At 48.8% G+C, this 18,771-nt stretch overlaps 5 protein-coding genes across 5 annotated transcripts; 1 reads left to right on the top strand and 4 right to left on the bottom strand.

The window, feature by feature from the left end:
• Positions 1–1,730: 1,730 nt before the first annotated feature.
• F5B22DRAFT_83578 (TOR kinase) lies at positions 1,731–9,679 on the bottom strand. The gene is made up of 5 exons (XM_047980607.1): positions 9,379–9,679; positions 9,209–9,276; positions 6,922–9,143; positions 2,283–6,770; positions 1,731–2,212 (listed from the first exon to the last, which is right to left on the bottom strand). Exons 1-5 carry the CDS (start codon positions 9,441–9,443, stop codon positions 1,757–1,759), a joined length of 7,299 nt encoding a protein of 2,432 aa, XP_047832019.1. The 5' UTR covers positions 9,444–9,679; the 3' UTR covers positions 1,731–1,756.
• Positions 9,680–10,435: 756 nt separating this feature from the next.
• Positions 10,436–11,662, top strand: F5B22DRAFT_601006 (Rtf2 RING-finger-domain-containing protein). The gene has a single exon (XM_047974580.1). The coding sequence runs from the start codon at positions 10,676–10,678 to the stop codon at positions 11,564–11,566; it is 891 nt and encodes a 296-aa protein (XP_047832018.1). The 5' UTR covers positions 10,436–10,675; the 3' UTR covers positions 11,567–11,662.
• Positions 11,663–13,887, bottom strand: F5B22DRAFT_601004 (glucosidase II beta subunit-like protein-domain-containing protein). Its single transcript, XM_047974579.1, has 3 exons — positions 13,657–13,887; positions 12,547–13,479; positions 11,663–12,481 (listed from the first exon to the last, which is right to left on the bottom strand). Exons 1-3 carry the CDS (start codon positions 13,748–13,750, stop codon positions 11,838–11,840), a joined length of 1,671 nt encoding a protein of 556 aa, XP_047832017.1. The 5' UTR covers positions 13,751–13,887; the 3' UTR covers positions 11,663–11,837.
• Positions 13,888–14,145: 258 nt separating this feature from the next.
• F5B22DRAFT_645157 (uncharacterized protein) lies at positions 14,146–14,547 on the bottom strand (the record flags this gene model as incomplete). Its single annotated transcript, XM_047978541.1, has 3 exons — positions 14,146–14,289; positions 14,377–14,435; positions 14,490–14,547. 3 exons carry the CDS (start codon positions 14,545–14,547, stop codon positions 14,146–14,148), a joined length of 261 nt encoding a protein of 86 aa, XP_047832016.1.
• Positions 14,548–14,882: 335 nt separating this feature from the next.
• Positions 14,883–17,391, bottom strand: F5B22DRAFT_635432 (hint-domain-containing protein; the record flags this gene model as incomplete). The annotated part of the gene is made up of 6 exons (XM_047977139.1): positions 14,883–15,681; positions 15,750–16,411; positions 16,465–16,627; positions 16,683–16,920; positions 16,952–17,032; positions 17,103–17,391. The coding sequence occupies 6 exons, from the start codon at positions 17,389–17,391 to the stop codon at positions 14,883–14,885; spliced, it is 2,232 nt and encodes a 743-aa protein (XP_047832015.1).
• Between the last annotated feature and the right edge of the window lie 1,380 nt (positions 17,392–18,771).

The raw sequence follows: 18,771 nt of genomic DNA, 5'->3' as shown, positions 1-18,771 counted from the left end.
TGGAGGTCAAAGAGGGTGTGATTCCCAATAAATGTATTTCTCGGTAACTGCCCAGGTTCCATCCTCTATCGCACACCACTGTACGTATATCGTATATCCTCTCAGCGTGAATCAAACACGGCCTTCTCTCCGTAAACAATTTGTCTCAGCCACTAATGAACGGGGGCCTGTCTTCGTAAAAGCAGTACTACCACATCATCTCATTCACGGTTGAGTGAATCTTGCTGTCATTAGTATCTCAGCTTGTCCGAGCAGTGATCACGAGAAAGAACTAGTCACACATACTCCATTTGCGCGCGCATTCACCATGACATATACCATGGTTACTACTAGCAGCTTGGTCATCATTGAAGCTAACTAATGCAGTGATATCCAAGATCAATACCCTCCTCATGCTTGGGTTCAACATATGGGAGAAGAGCATAATATGACCTATCTACTACGGTATTAAAATAATGCTTTGATAGCAATAATAAAGGAAACATAGATATACATATATATACATTATGAAGTGCATATATGTTCTATAGCCATCTCTCTTACTACTTATATCGAAGTCCTCCTTATCCCCTTTATCATCTAGATGCATGCGTCCTATTTACTTGAATAGCTCACGGCACTCTTTCACGCCGCATTTGCTACAATCTCTGACGTATACATACATACATACATACATTCAAGTAAGTGGCAATATGGATATATCAAACTCCAACGTCTGTATACCAAGTACAGCGATGAACAATGTTGGCGACTTAAGCTGGATGAATTCTTAACTGTAAACGTATCCCCTAACGTGTGCCTTACTTAAGTAGCTCAGGAGCGACTTCCTAGGAAGTCGCTTAGAATAATACCATAGTTTTGAGAATTCTAGCGCTTGGCGGAACCACTTTTTACACAGCCATACCTCCTAAAGCCTAGCCAATCATGGGGAAAATGATCATGTAACCTAGCTTAGCGGTTGTTTTTACCGCTTAACAGCATCATTTAGATGATAAACCCGAGAATATGTATTAAACCTTATATTGATAGGCTGTGGATCTATAGGTCATGGGCGCTTAAAGCAATAAATAGTGGTTCCGCCAAGCGCCAGAATTCTCGAAACTACACGGTAGGTAAGCACGCAACAACGCTAAACCAGAAGTGGATAGATACCTACCCTATTACGGTGAAACCTTATCTTACATACAAACCATGGCACCGCAGCAGAAAGACGAACTATTTACTAGAAATTAGTTGCTGATAAGCTAGATGATGCTGAAGTACAAACTTGGAACTCGAAAAATCTACAACGAGCTTTCACTAGGATGAACAGAACCAGGAGCAGTTACACATCGCGACGGCAAGGACTTCAAGAACGAATCTCAATTCTAGATTCTATCGTTGTGCCATTAAAATGGACTACCCTTTGCATTAAACACGCCAATACTCACCTCGAGTTTTCGTAAAACAGGCTTCCACTTTCTAGAATTACCTGACCAGCCGTATTATAAAATAGTAAGAAGAAAAGCGCATGTCCGGAAGCCAATTAGAAAGCCAGGCGAATGCCGAGGTTCGCATACCTCCTCCCAGGCCCCTACATGAACGCCTTCTGCCAGGTCAATATAACAAAATCAACGCACATCCTTTCGAATCGCAGTCTCTAACATTCCTAATGACAAAAATTGCAGTGTCGGGTTTCGAGTCTTTCAATAATCGTAATTCATGATATGAAACAAGTCCTCGAATAAGACCAGTACTGTATCAACAGTAGCAAGTACTACCAGAAAGAACACCAACCGATATAATGCTGGCAGAGGTTCTCTAACTTCGTGGCCTCTAAAACAAGTTTGTTGACTTGAGCAACGACTTCTAACTCCTCGTTCGGTTTGAAATCGCGGCCCGTCAGCTTCTGGTTGACCCGATCGAGCACTTCAATGGCACGTGCGTTCTGGATCTCGGCCATGTCACCATCGAGCTGCGTCGAGCCATTGAAGAGGCTCGAGTTGGTGCGCGCACGGCCACGTACGGCTGGAGGGCCGCCTTGGTGCATCGAGTCGACAGCAAGTTGGGCAGCAAGCAGTTCTGACGGTGGGTGCTCCGCCTCCAAGATGCTGGGTCGACGAGTCCGCTGTGTGCCAGCCTCAAGCGCAGCCTCACGCTCTGAATGGAAATTAGGGCCATTTGCGGAAGCTGCGTTGGTCAAACGCCAAGTTAGGAGAGGGTCATGGATGAACTATGAGCGAAATCATTTAATTAGTATCGATGGAAAAGATTCAATGCAAGACGAAAGACGTGGAACTTACAGCTTCAAGAACGGCCATCACACTCTCTTTGTTTTCGCGAAGGACTCGCATAACATGCTCACAAGTAATCCGGAAACTTCCCTCAATATTGCTGACCTCCATCGCGTACGTGAGCATACGGGTGAGGCGGAATGGCACTCGTTCCGGGTACTTATCCCGTTTCATGGCCACTTCAAAGCAATCGCCGAAGTCAATGTGAATAATCTTGCCCGTGATGCGGTCGAGCATGAGATTGCTAGGGTGACGGTCACCTAGACCAAGGATGTAGCCGACCATGCTCATCACACCCAAACTACGAGTGTAATTGGTGCGCCGTTCTAACCATGCTTCGGAGCTCTTACTCTTCAACCAGAGAACACGATATAAATCTTGGCCAGTCGTGTTGTCTAAAGCATAGCCAAACACCTCAACCTTTTGCATGAGGGTAAGATTGTCATAATCCGGGGCCATTTGCAACATAATGCGATGTTCGATGTTAAGTAGGATCTTGCGGCTCTCACGGTACTCACGAATGAGAACATGCAAAGTATCGCTATTTGGCACCCACCCAAGGAGACCGGAGTTCTGGCTGAGCGGGATGGCTGGGTACCGCTGGATCCCGAGATGTCTCTTGTAGCATTCCGAATCATTTGCAAGTAAAGTGTTGCATAAACCGAAAAGCTGCATCACACGCTCATCTTGACGGATATCTTCATGCCCCTTCAGAAGGAAGGCGTATGGCTTGCCATCGCTACCTTGCGTGTTAAGCTTTCGAGGACGCTGCTTCGAATTGATCACACTGAATGTCTGCTCGAATGACATGATCCGTACCACTGGCGCGCCGCTGCGATACGTTCCGGGTACAGCAAGATCCAGGTTCCTGGCACTAAGCAGTTTGGGCGAACAGTAGGTCAATTCGAGTGATGTCACCTGCGGAAGCTGTCGGCCTATACGGCGGAACACTTGATAGTACAGATCCCACGCACTGTTCATATCATTGATATCGTGACTCTGTTCATATTGGCGACACCACTCTCGAGCCTCTGTGAGATCGCGCCCAAATGTTTGCGCAAAACTGATTTCGCGTAGCGTCTCGGGACCTCTTTCAAGTTGTTCATGTAAGGGGTTTAGAGTAGCGAACATGCCCTCTGGGTTGTGGTCACTAAACCACAACCGAGATGCCTCCTCGATACCTTCATGCCACAATTCATGCCATAATACCGCAACCCGGATGAGCTCATGGCTAACAACATCTGCCTGCTCGACAAGCTTGGCGCTATGGGCCCGCATGCTGTCCATAATAAGGGCCGCAGATTTGGACCTCCTAGTGTTCTGGGTCGATTTCATGGCAACAGTGAGCGGGTACACCAACGCCTGGGGATGGTTACGCCCCACATCAGCGAGTAGGTTATGGATCGACTGTCGCACCCGTGGATTTGGCTGATTGATGCGTGCAATTAACTGCGGAATGACCTCGAGCCACGTATCGACACTAACAGTACCGAAGCCCTGGGTGACCGCGCCGGTCACCTCGCTGCTACCACCGTGCGCAAACCAGAGTGTGAGAAGGCGGAGGGTGTCCTGCAAGGAACTACCCGACGATAGAGCGATTGATTTGAAGAATCCTGTGACAGCCGGAACTACATGGTTAATTACCAAATTTGGGTCCGGCCTTGGGGCTTTCCTATCGCCCGGAGAAGTCAAGGTCTGGACTATTTCGAAATTCGCCAGAGCCCAGGCATGCCACGCCTTGTACCACTTGGGGTTATACTGCGTAGCTTTAGAGTAAGATGCAAGGATGTCCTGGACGCTTGGGTGTTGCCAATCACTCTTGTTCAAAGTGACCTGCCACTCTCCTTGTCTGAGGAAACACTTCGCTAAAAGCACAGTCTGATCCTGGAATTCCTTCTGTGACCTCAGATGAGACATGCCAGATTCTACACCGTTATGATAACTATAGTCACCCATCACCTCCATACCATTAGGGACAGATTGCATGGAGGCTCGCGCCATCTCCAGGCGCTGCACTGTGTCGGCGGTGAACTTTCGGAGACAAAACAGCGTTTTTTCAGCATGCCCAGTCTGGCGCATATTTGCTTGTTGACCATACTCCCAATAGAATTTCAGAACAGCGTAGACTACCTGAGGCGGGATCCTCCAATTCGAAGACGTCTGGGGCGGCCCATTTTGGCTCCAGTAGGGAATGATGGTATCGAGAGCATGATCGCTACCAATGAGCTGTTTTAGAGACTTTTCGGCAAGTCCCATGCGCCCAGATTTCCTACAAAGGTTGGCAAACTTGATCCACATGTGCATATTTTCTTCCGGTGTAATGACAAGCGCACGTAGTCTAAGCATGCGCTGCCAAACCTCGACATTCCTTTGGCATCCTTTGAGTCGGGTCTCCCAGGTACGTCTCATTGTTGCCTGCTTCTTTTCATCTGCTTGCTTATAAACGATGAGTTCCTCGAGTTCTGCAAGCATTTGCACTCGTACAACAACCTGGTACGCACGATTATATGACTCGCTTACGAGGGCGCTGAGCTCCGTGTCTAGTCCCTCCCGTGCCTGTTGGATACTAGCTGTCGCTTCTCTAAACTGGTTGCGGTGAAGGGCAAGGATTGCTCCGAAGAATGAACGATCCGGGGAGTTTCGCCTCATTGATGACAGGTAAATTTCCATAGCGTCCCACTTGCCCAGGCTCCAAGCAGCAGCTGTTGCCAGAGGAGCAATACGTCGTTGGACATCTGGTGCTGAGTTGGCCCACGTATTGCCTGCGAGATTGGCGAGCGCATCCCACTCCGTAAGTGCATGTAGACATCGCATCTTGCCCATCACAATATCAATGGGGACGGGCTGGTCTTCAGGAATTTCTCGCTCCCTCTTGTTGTAGAAGTTTAGGGCCTCCTCCCAACGCTCTAACTTTTCAAACCAGGTTTCTCGAAGCTGAATTCCATCCTTGTATAATTGCGCCTTGCGAAGAATACCAATAGCTGCGTCATACTGTTGCAGTTGATTATTTATGACAATCAAAGCCTCCACAGCTGGTCCACTTTGGTCCTGTAAGAATTCTAACTCCTTGTAATGAAGTGCCTTAGCATAAGCATGGCAACGAGCGGCTTCCCGACCGAGGATTCTGATATCGATAGGCAAGGCTTTGTCATCATGTTCCATAAACTCAGCCAGGTTAAGAAGAAGACCGAGCAAGTCGGGGGGAACATTTTCGGATCGGATCGCATTCTCGATGTTTTGTATTAGTTCATCCTGAAACTGCTCATAAAGCTCACTCCAACACGAGACAAAAGCCGAATTAAACAATTCCCTCGCAAGGGGGAGGTAGACGCTGGCGAGAGACGCGCAGGCCCGCAAAGCGTGATTGGGAGACTCGGTCAGTAGCATAGTGCTAAATCTTCGTAGCCATTCTTGCCAGTCCTCCTTTGTGGACTTGCCCCTTGTGTCCCATGCAGTCTTAAGATGAATGGCGTTCATCTCCAGCTTCTTTGTAGCAAGTTCGGCGAAGTTAGACTCGTCGGTCTGGTCGTTGAATCGAGCTTCGGAGCTCAAATCTTGCGGCAATACCTCTCCTTTTTGCAACTTCGACAGAAGGAGATCGTAATTCTGGTGCTGGATTGGGCTACTCTGGAGCACCTTGTTGACTGTACCAGCAAAGTGCAAGTAGTCTCTGCCTAATTGCTGGATAAGAGCACAGAGCGTATCCAAGGCAGCTACACGCAAAGATATATCGCCAGATGCTAAGATTCTCGCCAAGGGATGAATGATTTTGGCGGCATAATCGTTCAGATTCACCTGACGCGAGATTTTGCCAATTGTCTCAATAGCGAGCTTTCTTAGAAAAGTTGGTTGTCCTTGCTTTTCAAAAGTACGCACAATAACTGGAATGATAAGGTGCATATACTCTTCGGCACTTGACCCGAAGACCAAAAGCGCGTGCAAGACCTTCTCTGAAGGTGTCCTCTTGACAGTAGAATCCTTCTCCAGAACACCAAGCATCATAGGTAGTAGGCCAGCTAGGTAAATCTTGAACTCTCCTTCCAATGATCTAGAGATTGCCTCTACTAGTGCCAGAATTGTGCTCTGAAGAGAGGGTGAAATCTCCCAATATTCCTGTAGGATCTCTACAATGGATGGTAGGTATGTTCTAATATGCTGGCGTACAATGCTGACCAATGTGGCCAGTTGGTTGAAGTATGATTCAAGGCGATTCTGAGGAGAGCTCCTGATGACTAAAAGGAACGCAGGAATAATGCGGTCTAAAAATGAGACGCATTCTAGGCCGAGGGTTCGAAAGATATTCATGATTGCCTCAACAACAGCAGCATGATGCTGTGCGAGTGAATGATCCTTGAGGATGTGTAGCAGAGAGTTAATGACGACGGTAGGGTAATACTCTTTGTTAGATGGAGTAAGGCCGGTCATCATTAGCGAAATATCGGTCATTCGGTTAGTGTCCACACTTCTCTTTGCATCTGGAGTGCGCTCTTCAACTTGCTGTTCAAAAAACACTCAAATTAGCAAAGTCAAGGTACAACAAGAATGTCTATAGGTCAGACGCAATATAGAATATTTGTCTTCAGCTTCTCAGCCAACACCTATAGACACGAAGGAGTTGTGAGATAACAATAGAAGGGGTTCACCATACCTGATGTCTATAAGGGTCTAGCGCGCCTAAAATCCCCATCAGCTTTATAGTCTCTTGTCTTAGAGGTCCACGTTGAGGTTCAGCTCGGATGATATTCTGTAACAGCTCCAGGAGCTGCGGGTATTCGAGATAGGGATCTATAACATATCCTGAGTTGCTGGCCAGTTGACCTAATGTATGCAGTGCAGCCTCGCGCTTTGCAATAGAACTCTGGTCTTGCAAAGCATCAATGACAATGGGCATCAACTTGTCTTTGTAAGGTAGCATATCCTCGCCGCCCACTGTTGCTAGCTCACCGATTGCTTTGAGAATAGTAGCAGCAACAGAGGGATTTGGCTCCTTTGCTTTAGGGAGAAGTACTGATATCATAGGGTCGACATATGGCTTAACCAATCCTTGTGCATTTTGTACCAGAAGGCTAAGTAACTTGGCACTCTCTTCTTTATTTCGTGGCACGTCTGAGAATTCAAGTTCTGTGAGCATTTGAATAAGAGTCTTTCGAAGTGAGGGGATGACATAGGCGGGATTATGTCTCGCCAGGCGCCCAATGATCGCAATAGCTACCTCTCGGATACTAAAGACCTCATCATTGAGGGCGAAGAAGAGTGTTCGAATGTTCTCTGCTTTAGCCAGGTGAGGATCAAATCGTTCATCTAAAGCAGCCAGCACAGTTCTTCGGATGTTCGATTGAGGATCGGATACACCAACTGTCAACAACTTTTCAATAACATCACCCACGACCTGAAGGGCGTGATGACTAGTCTGGTTGACAATGGGATCCCGCACATAGAGTTGACAGCATGTTAATGCAGCTGCTTCTCGGATTTCAGGATCGTCATCCTCAACGTATTTGATAGCAACATCGCGAACAAACTCGTTTAATATGTGACCTGAAAAGTCGAAGCTGCCTAGGGTATTCAAGGCTAGTTTGACTTCTGCTTTGCGATGCTCATACACTTGAGGATCTTTGGCATCCTTTGGGATGATTGGTACTGCGCTGAGGGTATTGGGGGTAGGAGCACCGAGGGGTTTGAACGGTTCTCCGCATAGCACCTTGCTAAGCATATCTAGCAACCGTTCTTGGATGGTAGCCTTGACAGGCGGGATGTAAAAGGCCATGTCAACAAGGGCCTGTGTAAGTTTGGGTGTCAACTCGCAGGCGAATATGGGGTCCAACAAGGCCTCCATATACTTGCTTAGTGTCTGGCCCACTGCTACGGCTAATCGACTGATACAGTCAAAGACAGGGTCAACAGAGCCTCGCTTGCGAGACTGAAGACTGAGGCCTTCTCGTACATATATCAAGACTCCATCTAAATATGGTGCAATCGCGCTTTTCACCGAGTTGGCTATGTTACCAATAGCCAAGAACGCCTCGTTGCGTTCTACGCCCTTTTTCAACATACCAGAGAGGAAAAGCATGAACTTGTGTAAATAAGTATGCGCAAACTGGGCTGGAGCGTAGTTGGCTAGGTCAGGTATGAGCATGACAACCGTCTTCCGAATCGTCGGGTCACGGTGATCTTTGTGTCGGAAAACAATCTCGCAGGCTTCTTCGTAATGGTCCTGCATGAACATGCCGCCTTGCTCTAAGAGCTCTCTTAGTACCAGCAGAGAGGCATGAACACTCTCGATGGTGTTCATCTTAAGGCCCACCAGAGTCTCAGCGTACATCTTACTCATCCATGTCTGTTTCATTTCTTGGTCACGCTCACGAATGATACGAAAACAAGCGCAGACGGTCTCTCCAGCCGTCGTTCGGATGAGGTTGCGCGGGTCCCGGAGACCAACCCATATGAGCTCGAAGATGAGACCAACATAGGCGTACATCAAAGTTGGGGCATTTCGGGCAAGTTCGCGGAGGACTAAAACAGCGCTGTATCTCTTCTCTTCAATCCTGTCAGACTGGAGCCATTCGAGAGCGGTCTTGACTTCAGATTCGACCAGCTCAGAGATGAGGGATCCGCCTGGTCTACACAACTTTCCCAGTGCAATAGCAGCCGGCTGCATAGGCACAATGTCCTTGCCCCTCAGTATGGTCTTGAGATTCGCGGGAAATCGGGTGTATTTGGCGGTAACGTCGACACCCTCAAAGTCAACGAGCGCGTCAAGGGCGTAAACGCCACCCAGTCGCTCAGATGAATCATTGCCGTGGAGGATGAGATTGGTAATTTTGTTATTGACGGAATTGTAGAATACTTGGAAGTTTTCGGCGGGAAAGTCTACAGGTGTGGACGTGCATGGTCAGTAACCACTACCAAGGATATGTAGGAGTCAAGTAGCTCACCTCGATAGCAGACAGCCACCAAATCCCTCAGCTGAGCAGCAGCTCGTCTTCGTACGTCATCACCGGCCCTATTCAGAGTAGAATGTTAGATGCCGTGAACAGCCTCGGCGTCGCAGACCAAGCGAGAGTAGGCAAATGAGAGAGAACATAGCAGCACTAAAGAGACTCACCTGGACTTGAGCTCCCTCGTGATGGAGTCGAGGGACTCGAGAGCCTGTTGTAATTGTTGCGCCATGATGGGCGAGATATGGACGCCCTCAGCCGCGCGCCAGACAGCTTCCGGATGGCGGTTTACACCTGCATGAAGGATGGGACGGATGGCTTGCGATGCTGGATCGCAAGTTTGTGTCGATGAACGGAGAGGAAGCGGAGAGGGGGAGGGGAGCCTTGCACAGGCTACAGTCAAAACCTATAAACACCGCAGGCGCTGGTGGCACGAAAAGCGAGGCGATGAGAATGTGGGGTCGGCGGTTTGTAGGAACCTTGAACGGTGAAATGTGATGCTGGATCGCGGTGTACTATATAAATGGTGGTGGCAGCAGACCGTGATGCACTGACGGTATTGAGTGGGTAAAAAGCTTGGACTGCCCAAGGTCCCGGATAGGTAGCGCTTGCTAGGGACTTAAAGGTCCAGGTACCGCAGTACAGAGTCAGTACGGAGTAGGTACGTATATGCCTTACTTCCAATAGGTAACCTTCCAAGTTCGCTCAGTCGAGTGGCCGTGCTGAACAGAAGATGAGGGAGGGAGAGTCTTGAAAAGCGGTAAGGGCAAGGGATTTTGCTTGCAACTTGTGATCTGTCAGTCTGGTGATCTCGTGTCTCGTTTCCATTTCCTGTGTACCTAAGTAAGTAAGTGGTATGTACAGTGATGCCTCCAACATGCTACCTATATGAATGTACCTACCTACCTACCTCACTTACATGTACCTACCTGTCTCAGCGCTACAATTAGGTAATTAGAGGCGGAATAGCATGCACCAGCACACTTACAGAAAGTAACTATTTACTGCGCTAGGTATGTGCGTAAGTACCCAAATTGGTCCCTTCTCGAGCAGAACTCGAGCTTCCTCGCTTCTCAAGGTGGGATCAGCATGAATATGCACTGTAACATGCTAGTGCACAATGCTGCAGCAAGGCTAGGTACCACTGCACCTAGCCTAGTGCACTAGGGGTGAGGTGGAGACCTTTGTTTCCAGCGCTACTCGAGAAAGTACGCTAGTGCTATTGAGCTTTCCATATCTTATCAAATGTGGCAAACATCCATTGAACTGGCTTCGACCTTCGCAAACCCTCCAAGTAGATACCTCAATTATAGTAGGTAGTTGTTTGTTTCCCTATCGCCTGCATCAGGCCTTAAAACTAGATACTCGACTCTTTAGGCTGTACAGCCCGCCATTGAAGACCCCAGTTTGCGCAACCGACACACACCCAGACATCCCGAACGTGCATTCTCAGAAGCCGTCCTCATGGGTAATGACGGTGGCTCAATCCCGAAGCGGCGCGAGCTCGTCAAAGAAGCCGCCCGCCTGCCCACGACATCCGAGCTCAAAGCCACAGCGCTCGAGTCCCTCACACACGCCTGGACGACATGTCCCATATCGTCGGAGCCGCTAGACCCCCACAACACCGTATCAGACTCGCGCGGGCGCCTATACAACTACGAAACGGTGCTGCGGTGTCTAATGCCCAGCGCCGACGCCAATGAGCCCGCAGCCGAGGAGAAGCAATCGCAGGAAGCAGCCGAGTTCGCGCGCTCAGGCATCCGCTCTCTAAAAGACGTCGTCAAGCTGCGCTTCAACATCCGGAAAGACGAGAAGCGCGGCGAGATTCGCACGTGTCCGTTAAGCATGAAGGAGTTGGGCCCTAGCACGCGCGCCGTGTACGTAGTGCCCTGCGGCCACGTGTTCACAGAGATAGTCGTGAGAGAACTCCTCGCGGCCGAGGAGAGTTCAGGTGCGGATGCGGCGCCAGAGAAGAGAAGTAACTGCCCAGAGTGCAGTGAAGCATTCCCGCTACGCGATTTGGTCCCCATACTGCCCGTAGACGAGGCCGACGTTGAAAAGTGCACAGCGCGCATAGAAGCGCTTCGAACCGCTGGTCTAGCGCATAATCTGAAGAAGGACAAGTCCGCAGGCGGCAAGAAGAAGCGCAAGGCAGCGGAAGAAGAAGATGGGAAAGCACATGAGAATGGTGCCAACGGAGACAAGCCGGTGCAAAAGGAGAAGAAACAAAAGAAAGATCGAGGCGACATCTCGAGTCGCATCAATAATTCCATGACTGCTACGCTTACGGCCAAGGTCCTCGCTGAACAGGACGAACGAAATAAACAGAGAAAGCTAGCAGCTGCGGTACGGTAAGCATCTGGTGTATTTATCCTTTGGCATATTGGCGTTGTGGCGACATCATTTGTATCTGAAAATCATAGCAAATCCACGAATTATGAGAAATGAAGAAGATTGTATTCATATAATAAGTCATCCGCTCTCTAAGTTTTAGCTGCGCCGAATCCATGCCTCTCTGTACAGTTGCCAACCACATTTCAATGAAGTATATCCATTGCATCGCCAATGTAGCAACTCGAGTCCTGCCTCGGACTAGCCGTATGTATGGATCTTTATGCCAGACTTATCACAACTCATCCTTCACATGACCCGGCTTGGCAGGCGCCTCACATGCCGCCGGCGTACCGACTTCCATTTTGTACACGCATTTCTCCTGCTCGCTCACCCGCCATAGCTCCTCAGTCTCGGCGCACGCGAGCCATACGTTCGTGCTGCGGGCAGGACCGTTCCAGCAGTGTTGACCGCCGGTGTACTCAAGGACCATGCGCTTTCCACGGCCGAGGCCCTTGCCGTCATGGCGCTCTTCTTCGTCCGATTCCTTGAAAGTGATCTTGTCGAAATTGCCCATGTTCGTGCGTGAGCCGCCCTTCTTGCTCTTCTGCGTCGTCTGCGTCATCCAGCACAGCTCATACTCGTACTCGCCGGCTTCAACTGACGTACATTTGCCATTGAGAACTCGGAAGATGTCGTCGGTGCCGAAGTCCTTCTCAAGATTCTGCTTCTCATCGTTCAAGGAATTCCGCTTAGTTTGTACATCCCTGGCTGCGGCGTCATGGGCTTCCCGAGCTGCCTTAACTAGCTGCGACTCTCCTTCTTTTGATATAGTGTCGGCCAGCATGCCATTTTCAATCAGCCATACCCGTAAGTTGGTGATTTTCCCGTGTAGGAAATCTCGGAGAGGTCCAGGAAGATAAGCCTCAAAACTGTACACTGCTGTATGTTAGCAAAAACAAACTACCCAGATGACGTTCTGGGAGATGAGTAGGGACACATACATATGTCAGTGTCGGTAGCTCCCTCATCTTCAAACTCATTCCAATTGATCCCAGAGGTCTCGCTATCCTCCTTCATCACTTCCTCGAGATCGAGTTCCTCCGCCGCTTCCTCTACTTTTCGAGCCGCATAGTCTTCCCAGGACCTAACAGCCTTCTTGACACCCTCATCGTTGAAATTGGGGTTGTACTCTTCCTTGAAGGCAGACAAGATACCCTCCAGTTCGGCCACTTTGCCTTGAAGATGCTGGCGTTCATCCACGACGTCGGACAAGGCGTCTCGAAGCTCGTTGATTCTTGCCTTAGCCAGACCCGCTAGCACGCCAAGTTTACCCGGACCCTCGTTTCGCACGACCTTGCCACGCTCTGACCGTTCAACCTCCTCGAACTTAGTCTTCAGCTCAGCCTCTTTCTTCTCCAGGTCTCTGATCTCGCCTTCGAGCTTGGTAACACGGGCTTCTACCTGACGTCGGAGCTCCTTAGCCTCTTTGATCATGGTTCGGCGCTTCTTGTTTGCCCGCTCGAGGTTTTCAGTGCGCTCTTTCTCAATGCGTCGCCACTCTTTGCCAATTTCTGCACACCTATTCTCGCACTTCACACCACCAGCCCGTCCATACTCCTCGCTACCATCGCAGCACAGGTCATAGTCGCAGACACCGTCATTGACAAACATGAAAGGCACATAGGCGCCAATGTGACCTTGATTATCGCACCAGAAGCCGGGCAAGGCGTTTGTTGTGTTGGTGGTTCCTGACAGAGACGCAGGAAGGGGTTGTATAGGCGATGCTCTGTCGAGAATGGCGCAGGCAGCGGTGCCTGGTTCATCTGAACCGTCAGGACAGTCGCAAGTGTTATCATTGACTTGCGAGGCCTTGATAACGACGGAGGGATGAGCTATGCAGGCGAAGGTCTCTTTGATCTCGTAAAATTTGGCAACTGCGGAGCTCAATTCGTTAGCACATGATCTCAATTATGCATTGCATGAACAATCAGTCCATTCAATCAATTGATTGCCAACGATGGGCAGGGTAGAAAAAGCGGCGGGTTTCGATGCTGTCCAAAAAAGACAGAGAGGCAGAGGCCGTCTGGCTTAGAACAAAGTGGCTTGCTTACATTCAGGACCAACGCCTCTCGGTAATGAAGAAGCTTTGGCAATCCCATTCTGGGCGATGATGCCCAAAAGCATCAAGGCCTGAGATTGCCGCATTTTGAAGCAGTGAAAATTCAAGGCGGAGATATTATGGGTGAAAAGGACATTTCAGCAAGATGACGATAATCAAGACTCAAGACAAGTTGATAGCTGAGGCCATGTGTTCAAGGTTGCTATTGGAGGAGACCCCCTTGCTCTAACCAAATAACCCCAGCGGGCACCCGGAGGAGCTCTCAGCCACAGTAGCTTTAGGCTCCGCAGCAACCCCGCCAAGATCTTCCCCCAGGGCATAAGCCACACGCGCAAATATCCTTTCGTCATCTATTTCACAATATTCTTGCCCATATCAAAAACACAACAATCAATACCGTAGAGTCGCAGTATTACATTTATCTAGAGCCTAATTATTGATGCTTTCAACCTAAAGCCCAATCCCCTCTATATAGTCAGGCTCAAGCCAGTCCAGCTACGTCTCCCCCCTCTTTTTTAGACTCGCTCTTAGCCTCGGGTGCCCCCTTTTTAGGCTCGTTTTTGGATCCTGGCTGATTTTCGTAATCACCACCATGTTTCTCATACTCCTTGGCTAACTTGTTCGCCTTTTACGACGGTGAGGTCAGCGATCGAGAAACCAACATGAAATAACAAATGGGACAAGTAGATAGACACAGAGATTGCGTACATACCTTCCAAGCGGACCACTCTCCCTCGCCACCTCCGGATTTATTGGGTTCCTGTTTGATTTCTGTCCACTGGCTCAGCAAATTCCTAGTTTTTCGATCACTGGTGATGCACTTACCCTCTTTGAGACCCTCTCGGAGCTCAGGATCGGTTGGTTTCCCTTTTGTTGACGGCATTGTATGTAGAATTCCTCACGAAAGACTTCACGACGGCAATTGAAAATATGCTACTTATGGAGTTGTTTTTGCGGCCAGTCAAGGTAATTTATATAAAATGCTCCTCAATCCATGACGAGGGCTTTGCAGAGACTACCACGGAGTATAGAGTTGCTCGATTAAGCTTAAATAGAGCCGAGTCGATCACAGGGAACATCTGGCGTAGTATTACATCACCACTCTCAGAATCGCTTTGTTTCACGTGTGTCTATACCAGATTCGCGAGAATGGCATGTCTTACGAGATATATGAAGCTTGTCATTCCTGTACCTTATAGTCGACCTATTTAGGTATCCTCAAGCACACAATGTTTCGACCCTGCTATATGGTTGCACGCGATCCATACCTTTCATCTCGTTCGCATAAATCGATGGTGGGGATGCGAAACCGCACACCATACCCGTACAACCATCTCTTCTCACCCCAGCACTAGAGTACACACCATCCTCACCAGATCCCAGCGTCATCAACTCTCTAGAAACGGCACTATAGTCGCCTAAGAACTCGTGAGCTCGAACATCACTCCCGCTGGTAATGCCGTGTCCAAGAGTGACGCCCCAGACGCCACCGACATATATAGCATGGGCGTCCACGTCTTCATGCGGCTCAAGCAGTACAGAGTAAACAGGTTCTGAGTAGGCCTCCGTTGACTTAACAACATCTATAGGAAATACCCACTCGGTACCGTGGATGTGTTCATTCTCAGACCTATCGACTTTAATGGGATGCCAGGGCGTCACGAGCAAGTTTTCAACGCGGCACATGGTAGCGCTAGAAGATGGCTGCGTCTTCAACAAGGCTCGCACACCACGAGCCCCCACCGGCGTCTTGACCAACATGCCTTGTCGTAGATTCGATATCGGCGTCTCGTAACCCTCCGCGAGCAGAACATGGCTCGAACCGGCAAAGCACGGGTTACCCTGGCTATGAAACTTGGCCATGGAGAAGATTTTCGGCGCCTTGGCTTTACGCTTTCGAGCGGTAGGTTTCGGAGGCGGGATGAGACTGAAGGTCGCGTCGAGGTTGTCGCGGTACTCGTTGAAGAGCTTGTTATCGTTGTACATGAGAGGACCCGGGTCCTTGAACGAGTTACAGCTATAATTGAGATTTTGCCATGTTAGTCTTTAACCCTTTTCTTGCCTCTGCGGGATTGTGGGACGTACAGCTGCTTCTCATGAGCGTTTCGCAAGCTAAAGAAGAAATGCCGGCCCCATCGATTGAAATAGGTCTCGCGCGACAGCGCCTCGCTGACCTGCCCGTTGAGATCCTGCATCAGCGATTTGTTGTATTTGTCCTTGTAATCCTTGGCCGGGATGCTATCGATAACTTTCTGGAGACGCCGTCGTTCATCTTGGACACTGTCGAGGCGCTTATCCACGTATTCGGAGTTCCAGATTGGGGCGAAGGATGAGAGCAAATCGCAAATCATCGAGCGACTCTGGTGGTATGCGATCACAGATGGTCCGAGATTCGAGGGCTCGGCAATATCTTGGTGTGCGAAAGTGACAAATTCAGCTGATCCCATCCGGGAGTATCTGAGCGTTGCATGCATTATCCCATCTTCCCCAGATCCTGTAAATGCGCTCTTTTGTCCTTTCTCGTCAACACTCTCCAGGTAAATGTCGCGAGACTGTCCGTATTGCAAGTTGTCAAGTTGAATCGTCAGCTTTCCCCTACCGACAGCCTCTTCCTCGTCTTGCTCCTCTGAAATACGCTTTCCCGTTGTTGTCCTCAAGAGCACGCCTTTGGTGGCGGTTATCTCTAATGTACAACGTGTTGCATACGTACTGATTAGATGTGCCACTGCATGTACAAATACTGTTCCCTATGGCCGATATTAGCGGCTAAGACAAAGAGCGTAGGGAAACGAATGCCTACTATCATGCCGGCGTCCGGGATAAACGCATAGTTTCCATTAGAAGTTTCTGCGATGGACTTGAGCAACCCCGATCGAATATCGTACCCAAAACCAAACGTGTTAATCGAGGCCGGTAGAGGGCCCATAGTTTGGAGTTTTCTAACGTAGCCTTGAGAGGGACATCTTTACGACTTGTTAGTTTGTTATACTTAGTAAAAGTGTCTTATAGTGAACTCACTGAGTGTTAGGTTGTCCATCAGTTAGAACCATAAGCGCCGGTACACGGCCGTTTGAACACCCAGGCTCAAATAGTTTAAGACCTTCTGTGATTCCTCCCCAAAGGTTGGTCGCACCATCTGTCCGCATGCTGTCGATGCTGACGTTCATTTGTGCCTTGTTCTCTTCCGTCATCGGAGTAAGATCCTGTATAATCTGTGTACCGAAAATATAAGCCCAACTCCTGGATAGTACTCGGTCTCTTTCGGGTTTCTACCTGTGGATTGTAACTGAAGGTCACGATCCCTAACCTATCACCTTCGTTGAGTGTTGACACTATAGTTCGAGCAGCATGCTTGGTAAGATCCAAAACTTCATTTCCGAGTGTTAGCGTTATTCCTTGCAACCTTGGATAAAAATGGAATATCCATCAAATACTTACTAGTCAGACCGAAATCCTCTTTGGCGGCGTTTCCTTGTTCATCGTACACTGCGGCTGGGGCGTTGTCGCTCATGCTTTGAGAGACATCGATGACGAGAACGATGTCGCACGGAACATGACCTGCGACGGGACTCAATGGCTTATCCGGTGGCTGAACTGTCACTATAACACCATCTTTGTTTTTAAGAGGATGGATGGTCGTGATTGGATCATCAGTAGAGGTCGGTGTAGAAGGCGAGTTAATAGAATCGCCACCCAAATCGCTTGGGTCAATGCATTTAGTCCTCATTATGAGATCTGACTCTGGTATGGTTCCTCCTAACAGGTTGTAAAAGAGCACGAATGAGCTGTTTGGCTGCGACAGAAAGGCCTTAATGATGCAGGAAAATATCGCTGTTGAAGTTGCCACTGATTGGTGTTGATGCCGTGTAGTATTGAACCAAATCTTTGGCCTAGAACTACGTGAGAGTTTATCGTCATTTATTTATATGCAAGCAATGTTTGCTCAGCGACATATTATGTATGTTTGCCGCAAGGCAGACTTCATCTAGCGTATCTCGTCCCAATACTCTGGCTGATAGAAAGTCCAAATTGGCTATCTCGGAGTGACTCTCGCGGGCTGACTCAAGATGCCCTGGGTTAGGTGAATATGCAAGCAAGGCAGAACTCCTAACAGCCGTAGTGCATCAGCCATACATGATCCCCACTTAGTTTTCAAAGTAGAAGAACACCCAATGCCCATAGTTGTGGTGTAAGAATAAAGAAAAGGAAATACCAGATACAGGTATCCTTAATAATCCAAGTATAATTTAGAGTTTAATTTAATCAATTTCTATAGGAAAGTCCATTAGTTGAATAGATGAAGCTGTACCGGTAACATGTTGTTGGAGTCAGCACCCCGTCATTACCTATGTGGTTGAATACACTACTGTAGTCCTAACGAGGCGCATAATGGAGGCGAACCATTTGTGGGGATAGCTTCAATTAGTCCAATTGGCCACCTGCCGCTTTTGAGGTAGGTGTGGATAGTACATTTCATAACAGTGCTGTCTTGTTCCAGATATCTGATGAGCCTATCCCTTCATGGCACTTAGAGTGGCGCAAGCAGGTAGCTGAGAAAAGATATACGGTATTTTGACCGCTTTTTGAATCTACGAACAAGTTCTTACACGTCAGAGCATGGGCCCTGCCGCAGAGTTCAATGTTATCCTGGATATTCTGGCATATCGACCAAGGCAGCCAACAGCAAGGGAGTCAACGCGAGTTACATATTGAGCTGACTGTCCAAAGTCGAAGTTTCATATCGGATTTTTGTTAATGTGTCTAAACTCTTGAAAAATCAAAAGACTAACAGAAGCGGCCGGTTCTCCTGTTAAGGCTGCTTTCCCCGTTTTCATCTCTCGTGTGCTTTTGTGCAGGTTAGTAGTTGATTCCTGCCTTGTCGTCTAGAACGAAGCGAATTAGGTAGATCTTCGATACCAATCACGCGTCAACTTGTCCTCTCGCGGGCCAGTCGAGAGACGTTACCCCCATTGAGCAGTGCCTATGCTGACCCGCGTAAAGCTGCCTAGGCTTACTGTGGAGACGACGAACCTCCGCAAAGAGGACGGATCCTGTTATTATGAATGCTCTTGGAAGGGGTCGGATGGCATGGCAGCAAGTAGGAATA

Source organism: Xylaria bambusicola (assembly GCF_022495145.1).
Source record: "Xylaria bambusicola strain CBS 139988 unplaced genomic scaffold F5B22scaffold_14, whole genome shotgun sequence".
Taxonomy (NCBI): Eukaryota; Fungi; Ascomycota; class Sordariomycetes; order Xylariales; family Xylariaceae; genus Xylaria; species Xylaria bambusicola.
This window is presented reverse-complemented; position numbering and strand designations above follow the sequence as displayed.

What these genes read in the sequence shown, in the direction of transcription:
- F5B22DRAFT_601004 (XM_047974579.1), bottom strand. Translation starts at nt 13,750, where the DNA reads ATGCGGCAATCTCAGGCCTTGATGCTTTTGGGCATCATCGCCCAGAAT. An exon ending in GAGAGGCGTTGGTCCTGAAT is followed by an intron (nt 13,480 to 13,656) that starts GTAAGCAAGCCA and finishes TGAGCTCCGCAG; the next exon opens with TTGCCAAATTTTACGAGATC. An exon ending in AGCTACCGACACTGACATAT is followed by an intron (nt 12,482 to 12,546) that starts GTATGTGTCCCT and finishes AACATACAGCAG; the next exon opens with TGTACAGTTTTGAGGCTTAT.
- F5B22DRAFT_83578 (XM_047980607.1), bottom strand. Translation starts at nt 9,443, where the DNA reads ATGGCGCAACAATTACAACAGGCTCTCGAGTCCCTCGACTCCATCACG. An exon ending in ACGAGGGAGCTCAAGTCCAG is followed by an intron (nt 9,277 to 9,378) that starts GTGAGTCTCTTT and finishes TACTCTGAATAG; the next exon opens with GGCCGGTGATGACGTACGAA. An exon ending in TGATGGCCGTTCTTGAAGCT is followed by an intron (nt 2,213 to 2,282) that starts GTAAGTTCCACG and finishes TTTCGCTCATAG; the next exon opens with TTCATCCATGACCCTCTCCT.
- F5B22DRAFT_601006 (XM_047974580.1), top strand. Translation starts at nt 10,676, where the DNA reads ATGGGTAATGACGGTGGCTCAATCCCGAAGCGGCGCGAGCTCGTCAAA.